The 9,418-nt window shown below is 49.9% G+C and overlaps 1 protein-coding gene across 1 annotated transcript in view; it reads left to right on the top strand.

Moving 5' to 3' along the window:
• Positions 1-9,418, top strand: part of AGAP1 (ArfGAP with GTPase domain, ankyrin repeat and PH domain 1) — a 405,039-nt gene that overhangs the window by 71,535 nt on the left and 324,086 nt on the right. The window contains exons 6-7 of the mRNA XM_006893452.1: positions 5,868-5,995; positions 8,933-9,088. Of these exons, the coding sequence (XP_006893514.1) occupies positions 5,868-5,995; positions 8,933-9,088 (284 nt within the window). The remainder of the gene's footprint in view (positions 1-5,867; positions 5,996-8,932; positions 9,089-9,418) is intronic.

Raw genomic sequence — 9,418 nt, 5'->3', positions numbered from 1 at the left:
GTTCGCTCTTCTCTTTGAAAAGTAAAAGAAAAATTCCTTTATTGGATTACAATCCCCCTGCCCCGAGTACACTCCGCTGTGCAGCCTTCATTCTGGACTCTTGTCATGACAATAATACCCAATCATATGTCGTTTTTAAACTGTTTTATTCCTCATCTGTTTCAATGCAGTACATTTTCCCATATTTCTCAGTCTCCCCCCAACCCCAATGTCAGTCCCGTACTAAAATAGTGGCACTGTGCACTATTTGTCCTTTTGTGACAGATATTTCACTCAGCATAATGTCCTCCAGGGTCACCTGTTTTTAATAATATTGCATGAGTTCCTTATTTTTCAATGCAGTGTAGTATTATTCCATTGTGTGAATATACCACAGCTTCTCTATCCATTTGTTTGTTGATGGGCACTTAGGTTGTTCCCAACTCCTTGCTATTGTGAGCAAAGCCGTGATAAACATGGGTTTGCATATATCTGCTTGGATGGCAGTTACGGTCTCTTTCCAACCTGACTTTCTAAGTCGGCGTGCTCTACTTCTGGGAGCTATGGCTCAGAATAAATGAAGCGAGTCTACTCTGAATGTTCTTAAACTGTGTGGTGGTATAACTTACCCTAGACATAGTTCAGGTCCAGGTCCAGGCTACGTCCACAAAGCAGACATCTCAGTGAAGGGAGTTGTGTGCATTTCGGATTTCCCAGGGCTTGCTGAAGTTATGTTTACACTGGAGTGGAGTCTGTTATTAAGTACACATTAGCGTTATGGAGAAGGTGTGTAGTGTTGCAAGGATTATGAAAATCGGGCGTGGAGATGGGAAATGGGCACATGCTGTTGGAAAAACAATACCAATAGACTTGTTCCATGCAGCGTTGCTGCGGACCTTGAATTGTTGACACACAGTATTAGCAAAGCACAGTAAAATGAAATAATGTGAGCTTTCTAGTGTGTTAAAACACAGTGCCACTAACCTGGTGGCTTAAACTACAGAAATGGATTCTCTCAGAGTTGTGGAGGCTGGGGGTCTGGGTTCAGGATGTCATAAGGACCATGCTGTCCCTGAAGGTTCTAGAAGAGTGTCCCCTGTGTTTTCCAGCTTCCGGTGGCCCCAGGTGGTGGACTGTGGCAGCATGACTCCTTTCTGTCTCTATAGGACCACCTTTCTCCTCCTGTGTCTGGTATCTTTTCTTAAAGGGACAGTAGTTGGATTAGGCTGTGCCTTCCATCAGTATGGTCCCCTCTTAACCAGTGCTGTCTGCTGAGAACCAGTTTCCAAGTAAAGTGCTATGTTCTCTAGCACGTGAGCTAAGACTGCCTATTTGAGGGGAAGGGGCCCAGATCAGCCTTGATAGGAGTTAGCTAAAACTGTGTCACGAAGCGGCTCCTGGTGGCTTCACAGACTCGTGCAGACACTCAAAGGTGCTTTAACCCACAGTCCGGGATTCACATGTCTGTACTCAGCATGCGCTCATACACACTCGAGCACACATTCACATTTCCACATGCATGCGTCAGCACACACACAGATGCACACTCATGCTCAAACACATACCACGCATATACATTCACACGCATCCTCACATTCTTGTTCACACTCACAGGCACACAAGTGTTCACATACACACCTCAACACATACTCACACATGGAACCTGGGTTCACACTCACACGTGTGCACTCATCCATATTCACACACAATGCACATCCACACTCAGAGACACTCACATAGTTACACACTCACGCACACACCTTACTCCAGTGTCTGTGAAAACACGATTTGCACCTTCCAAGTATCTTCCCAAAGCGTGAACTTGATCTAGTGCTTGTCCTTGGCCTCCCATTGACCCCCAATTGCCTGAAGGCCATATATTCCACTTGCCACTCCTCCTAACATTCCAGATCCTTCCCAGTGTCTTTTCCAGGTGTGTGCACACTTCGTCCCGCCCTGTCTTCTCACGACCTCCTCCAGGTCCTTCCCTGTGGATCTTCCTGTAAGCACCCGTGGAGTGTCAGGCCCTCGCTGGTCGTAAAGGAAGCTCAGAATCTCTTGCTGTCTGAGCATTTCAATGACCTGTGGACTGAGCGCTGTCTGTGGACTGACTGTCTCAGATAGTCAGCTGGCCATTGGCAGCCCTGTGGCGACGAGGGGTCTTGTGGCTCATTAAATCACGTGCTGCAGTCAGAGATATCAGACTTTCCAGATTCACTTAGCCTGCCCCTCCCCACCTTCCCACCACTCTGTGCCCGGATCAGGTCCATGGAGAGGTCCCAGCCCCAGCCACCAGCCACACACCTCACACCCTGCTCCAATGTGCGCAACCTGTTTGTGGTGCAAATTCCCCTCTTACGGTTGGTCTCCCTCACCTCCCTTTCCGCCCCTCCCTTTCTCGGTTTGGTTTAGTCGGCTGAAAGCCCACATCCAGGATGTCAGCCCTAAGGGAAGGCGCTGTATGTCTGTGAGTGTTGGCTCCAGGAGGCCCACTGGACAGGAACCTGGGTCCAGTGGACGCTCTCCCCCTCCTGACACTTCGTTCTGGACACCAAGCTTCCCCTCTCTGCTTGCTTATTTCCTCTCTTCTAAAACAAAAGGTGGTGCAGGCACACCCCCAATACACTCCCCTCACATCAGGTCAGGACTGGGAAGGGACTGATGTTACATCCCACCCTTAACCTTCCAGCTGTTTGATGGATCACAGCTGCCACATTATGTCAGGACATTTTCCTATTTTGACAGTATCTGTTATAAAAAAAGTGTGGTTTTATTAGCTTGTTGGCAAGGATGGTGAAACTGGTCTCACGTCCTTTGCATGTGTTGCTAGGGGGGGCCAGTCCTTGGAGGGTCAGAGGCAGAGGACCACCCTCCACGAGCTGGACTGACACCGTGACTTGCAGTGGGCGTGAGCAGGACAGACTGTGCGGATGACGCGGCACCGGGCAGGGCTCACGAGTGCTGCTCGTTGGGTCGCTGGCGGCATGGTTGACGCAGGTACCAAAAGTCCACCGTTTCTGACCGCGTGCACCCAGCATCCACTTTCTGCACTTGCTGGGCTAGAACCTCGGTCAAGTGAACAGAAGGTGTGACCCGTAGTTTGTGTCATCCTATTACATAGGTGGATCTCTGGAGACGAAATGTGCCCACTTGACTGTGTGACATGGACTCTCACTACATGTTAGAAAGGAGTGAAATGTGAATGGTCCACTGTTAGGTGCCGTTGAGCCGATTATGATTTATAGCGACCCTCTGAACAACAGATCTAAACTTTGCCATAGACCACCCCACCCCCATAAAGTGACCTTGAGGTGCCCTTCAAACCTGGGGTCAGCCTTCAGCTAAACGAAGAGCAGGACTAATTTGAATGACAACTGGGGGAAGGAATGCTCACCTCTGCACAGCCAGCTCTGTGAGACCCAAAGGGGCTTCAGGCGAGGTAGGAGGGGTGAGGAAGGAAGCAAGGAAATAGGGGATAGGCATAAAGGACCAGGGAGTAAGGACACACCAAGGGAACTAGCCGGTGCCTTAAAGCTGCATGTGCATAAATTACTGAATGGGAAACGTAGATTTTCTATCCACTTTTACCCAAGTAAGTACAAAACAAAAACTTCCTCAGCATGGGGCCCCTCCTTCCAGCCCCCACGCATGAAGGTGGTGCATTCAGTTGCATTTGGAGTTGGAGAAAATGAGAATTTTAATAATGTAGCGGATTTGTCTCGGAACGCTTCTCAACTCCCTCTGTAGCTTGGAAAAGGGATTTATATAAAAGGTGTCTAAAGCCCTCCCAGCTTCCCAGACCCGTTTCCCTCTGTCATAAATGTTTCCTGTGCATTTAAAGATTAAAATCGGCATGCTTACCCAGCTGAGTGCTGACTCCGGGGCTGAGGGGAAAATGAACACTCCGTTTGGCTGATAATCAGAAATGCTTTTTCCTATCGCCTTTCTCCCCTCCCCCCAAAAGAAGTAAATTGACAATCACTTAAACCGTTACGATTTTAAGTTAATTTGTTTGGGATCTGGAATTGCAGCACATACAGAGGATAACTGTTTTCCAGTTGCTAGACTCTGATCTGGAATTTTATTTTTGCATTCACACAATGATTTTGAAAATACTCTATTAGATGTCTTCAAAGCCCCCCCCCCAATCGATACGCCAATGGTTTTGAAATGACAGAGTACTGCGATATTCCTCTGTAATTTAAACATGATTAGCTGATGAAGGTTATGATCAATACGAGACGGGAAGATAAATTAATTGATATCATCCTTTCAGGATGATAAGAGGCCCATTGGAGGTGGGTCATAACTAATGAAGCCGCCGCTTCGTCTCCGTGAGCCATTTTTTACATGTTGCCTTTTCACTTCATCATATTTAGGTCTTCGTTCATTTACATGAAAACCGTGAGCTGTGGACAGAGCGGGTCCTCGTTAAAAGCGTATCTGTTTGGGGAAGAAATGATTTGTTAACACTTCTTGTGCCCAGCTGGGTCGTCACCTCTTGGTGGAAGGATGGGGCCGAGATAAGGATCGAAGGTTCTGGAACTTAATTCCCCTGGTCCCCTAGAACGCACATCTATCCGGATAAAGAGTGGCCTTGCCCGCCTGCAGTGACACCTATTGGTGGAAAGCCTTTCTCATCTCTGCTTCCTTTGCAATTAAATCTGATACACCGTTATCAGCCCGCCGATTGGCCACGAGGACTTACGGCTGAGTGCGCTTAGATTTGTATTGATTCAGATAAACTCCCAGTGTGAGTACTCATATTTTTAAATGATAATAAAAAAAGACCTTTGCTAGTTACATGCCCTTGAATATGATTCTGTGTACAATCTTATGAAGTGAAGAACTATTCTTTAGAATTTACAAAAGAAAGAAAAGCTTATTTGAGATGGGATTGGTTAACTTACTATTTGGGTTAATTTTTGCTGCCAGTAACTGGGGGGAGATCATCAGATTAGAATAACTTGAGAGATAGATGGGTGTCTCTGCTTTGCATTGTGGGGGCCTGTCTGGCCGGTGCGGGGCTGCTGAGCTTGGCCGTGAACCTGGGGGCTGCCTCTCCTGTCTCCTGCGTCCCTGTGTATGGCTTCAGATCCCAGGTCACCCTGAGGCTCTCAGGAGGCTGCTGGGTCCAAGATGGTGACATTCAGGCACCATGGGCGGCAGGAACCCAAAGTTGTTGTTGTTGTTGTTGTTGTTGTTAGGTCCCATCGAGGTGAATATGCCTCAGAGTGACCTGAATCCTGTCCTGCACAGTGCTGTCACCACCGTTTCTGGCCCATGTGAGCCCTTTGCTGCAGTCACTGTCATTTTCAAAAGAGAAAGGTGGATATAGAGGCCAGCTCTCCTCAGGCAGAGCCCTGGACGCTGCCACGGGATCCCATCTCCTTGCTGGCTCTCTTCAGCCAGAGCGCGCTTGTCCCCCTTGACCACGTTTAGCCTCATGTGTGAGGGTCCCGGCTCTGGAAGCCAGGCGCTCAGCCAGCACTCGGGAGTGCCATCCTGTGGACGAGCACGGGGATTGTGCTTGGCGATTAACCAAAAGGTTGGCATGCCACAGTCTGGTGGTGTGCTTTCATAGAGGGGAGAGCTCAACTCCATAACGTGGATGGTCCTGCTTGGGCAGAAGCCACTTGACCACAGTGGATTGGGATTTGGTTTTATTCTGGGGAAGCAAGGGACCACCCATCTTTCTCCGATGGAGCAGCTACTGGATTTGAACCACGTGTCTTTGTGTTGACAGCTCACCTTCTTAGCCTTAAGGCATCAGGGCTCCCTTTGGGGAAGGGAAGGAGCTGGGTTTGGGGACAGCCAGCAGGCTCCACCACGTTCCCTTCCCTTGGTGGTCAGCTTCACCTTCTGGTCTGTTGTCTTTATGTCCACAGTTGCCCAGAAGATCGTGGCCACGAGGAAGAAGCAGCAGCTCTCCATTGGGCCCTGCAAGTCCCTCCCCAACTCTCCCAGCCACTCCTCTGTGTGCTCTGCCCAGGTGTCCGCAGCACACATCAGCCAGGTACGGAGGGCAGTGGTCACAGAGGGCAGAGGCCATGGAGGGCGCGGTCACTGAGGGCGGAGATGTGGGGCACAGCCCCTTCTGAGAGGGATTGCCCTTTTCCTTTCTAACTTTGCAAGGAACAGCATGCTTGTAACTGACTGACCATTTCCTCCAGAAAATGGGCGGTTTGTGGCAGCATTCTTCCAAGGTTTCTTTCTTCATACTGCCCGGGCTGTGGTCCTCCCTACACGCAGTGCTCCGGGCCAGCCTGATGCTCACTGTTCATTAAAGGCCTGGCTGGGACTCTGTGTCTAGTCTCCTCTGGGATGGACAGCAAGTCGTGGGGGACCCTCCATGGTGAACCCTACTTTGCTTATATTGGGAAATAATCAGTGAAAACTGCCCTGTCCTCTATTCGCCCCTGTGGAGGTGACTCCTTAACGCCTTGCTGGGTGACTGACTTGGAAGCAAAGGGAAGAAATGTCACTTGGAAGACACCATGGCCAAGCCCGTTAAGGTGGCGGGTGGCCGTTCGGGTGGACATTGCTCAGGCAGCTGTGAGGAGGTTCCCCTCTTCCTTCCCCTCCCAGTTTTTTCTTAAGGATGCTGTGATGTTGGACAGTGTCCGTCATCTGTTCGGGACAGTGAGTAAGTGCACATTTTCATAAGATTACAGAGAGGAGAGGGAATGTCTTCGCCAAGATCCTCAGTCTTCCACGCACCTTGGAATGGTGTCCACAGACATCAGATTTCCAGGTTGTCACACTTACAGGCTGTTCCTGTTGGTCTGTGGGGATAAGTAGGGCTTTTTCTGCATCAGACTGAGACAGTTGAGGACTTCTAGGTCCTGGGTGTGTACCCAGCCCCTCTATTTTTTAAGAGGAAATGGAAAAATAAATCCATGCATACTTAAGAGATGTTGTGTAGTCCGTTTGAGACCGCCACAGTAACACATCATGACAGAGTTTTGCAGCAAAGCGAGTCACATGGTTCCTCACTGCATTTAAAATGTCTGTGTAGTCAGCTGAAGAAGCGCTGGTGGAGTGGATAATACTTCGGGCTGGTAACTGAAAGGTTGGCAGTTCAAAACCATAAAACCCTCTTTGGCTCCTTGACAAAAACAAGCATTCTCCTCCTCTGTGGCCAGAAACCCAATGGAAGGCGATTGTGAGTTTGAACCACTTCAATAGTTAAAGTTAGGAGCTCTGGTGGCCTAGTGGCAAGAAGCTGCGGTCCCGAAGGCACACAATTTGAGGCCCCCAGCTGCTCTGTGGAGAAGGCTGGGCAGTTTACTTCCATGTAGGTAACTGCATCCGAAAACCTGCCGAGGATCTGCAGTGGGTTGGTTCCAGCTCCACGGTGCACAACAGCAGTCTGCAGCATGCTGAGAAGGGTTGGCGTGCGGTACAGATGACGCCGATACTCGCGCTGGTCCAGGCTGTCCGTAACAGGCCTTCAGTTTGTACAAAACACAACAGCTACAGAGGGTAATTGAGGAGGTTGCTTTGTACGTTTTAGCTCTCAAATTTGTAATTGATAGGTTCCATTTTAAGTCCATGGCCATCTAAATTTTTGTATAAAGTGATACAATTGGGACTTTACAAAGAATGTTTTGTTGTTGTTGTTATTGAAAATATCCACAGTAGAATATACCTCAACCCTCAAATAGCACATATCTCAGCCACTTCCTGCAGGCCCAGCTCCGTGTGTGACTGCGCCCACTTCCTGCAGGCCCAGCTCCGTGTGTGTCTGCGCCCTTCAGCCAATCTCTTACTCCTTTTCTGAATTGTCCTACCTCCACTGATACGGATTTACCGCCCCTTAAACATTCTGACTGACCTTTCCAGTTGCTGTGGTCAGCTGGATCTTCAAGGATCACAACGTTCTAAGCACAGATTCTTACCTTGAACTCAGCTCATGGCCATCGACACAGAACCCACTCGTAGCCGACCCTCCGCTGGGTTTCTGAGGCTGTGAACCACACAGGAGGGGACTGGCATATTTCGCCTTCAGAACGGCTGGTGGGTTTGATCCACCTGAGAGGCATGGGTGCTTGTGAGCAGCTAAACTGCTGTGTGGGTTTAAGAAGCCTTTGGGAATGATGTTGGCTTACTGTATAAAGTTATCTTAACTTGTAGTTTGCAGAGTTTGTCTGCCCCCCCCCCCCCCGGGCTCTCTGCAAAGCGCTGAATCAGCTGCCTTTGCTGATCCACTTCCAGGTCAGGAATTACTCTGCTATGTAGCCTTCCTCATCCTCCTCTTCTGAGATTTTCCTCCCTGTTAATACAGTCCAATCATTCTAACCCTGTCTAATGGTCGGAGCTGCTATTGGTCCTTGAATCCTATCAGTTTATGTACCGCTGAGTCAGAACCAACTCAGAGCTGACCCTCTATAAAGTTCACAGGAAGAGATTGCACATCTTTCTTCCGTGGAGCAGCTGGTGGATTCAAAACACGTGCCTCTGGGTTCATAGCTCAACTCCTTACCAGTAAGCCACCAGAGCTCGCTGAACACCATGTGTTGCTGTTGTTGTTAAGTGCCATCAAGTCGTAGGCGACTCATAGAGACCCTATGAACAAAAGTCCTTGACACTTGTATGATTTTCATCCTTTCTCCAGGTTCATAGGGTTTCCGGAGACAAGCTATTTATGCAAGTGGATGCCACCCCTGCTTCCAAAAACACAATGTAGGTCTTTAAAGAGCATAGTGTGTAAGACAGATGGTTTTCACTGGCCAGGCTTCAGATGGAAGGACGCTTGGTGACAGGTGGTGTGCTCTGCACTGAGAGACCACCTGGGCCTCATGCTTCTGCGATGAACAGAGACGGCGGGGAGCTGTGCAGACGGCCAGGCAGCCGTTGCTGCCGTGTGACTGCTGTGAGTGAGGGCGCCACCAGGTGGTGGCCCTTGCTCCTGCTTGTGTCGCTGATGCCACGCCCTTCTTGGCCCTTACAGACCAGTAACGGAGGCGGGAGTTTGAGCGACTACTCCTCCTCGGTCCCGTCCACTCCGAGCACCAGCCAGAAGGAACTGCGCATCGACGTCCCTCCCACTGCCAACACGCCGACGCCCGTCCGCAAGCAGTCGAAGCGTCGCTCCAACCTGTTCACTGTAAGTGTCTCCTCCTTGCTGGCTGAGCGCCCCGCCAAGATGTGGGTGCCAGATGCCCAGTAGGCCCCTGGAGGGCTAGTATTTGCAGATGTCTGTGGGTCCAGGCACCCGGTGATGTTTGTAGACTACCACAGAGCTGGTGTCAGTGGGTGCCAGGTGCCCGGTGATGTTTATAGATCCCAGAGGGCTGGTGTCTGTGGGTGTCAGGTGCCTGGTGATGTTTATAGACCCCCACAGGGCTGGTGTCTGTGGGTGCCAGGTGCCCGGTGATGTTTGTAAATCCCAGAGGGCTGGTGTCTATGGGTGCCAGGTGCCCAGTGATGTTTGTAG

The sequence above is a fragment of the Elephantulus edwardii genome, unplaced genomic scaffold (assembly GCF_000299155.1).
Source record: "Elephantulus edwardii isolate Elephantulus edwardi_28Jun2011 unplaced genomic scaffold, EleEdw1.0 scaffold00127, whole genome shotgun sequence".
NCBI lineage: Eukaryota > Metazoa > Chordata > Mammalia > Macroscelidea > Macroscelididae > Elephantulus > Elephantulus edwardii.
Note: the sequence above shows the minus strand (reverse complement) of the source record. Positions and strands in the feature narration are given on the sequence as shown.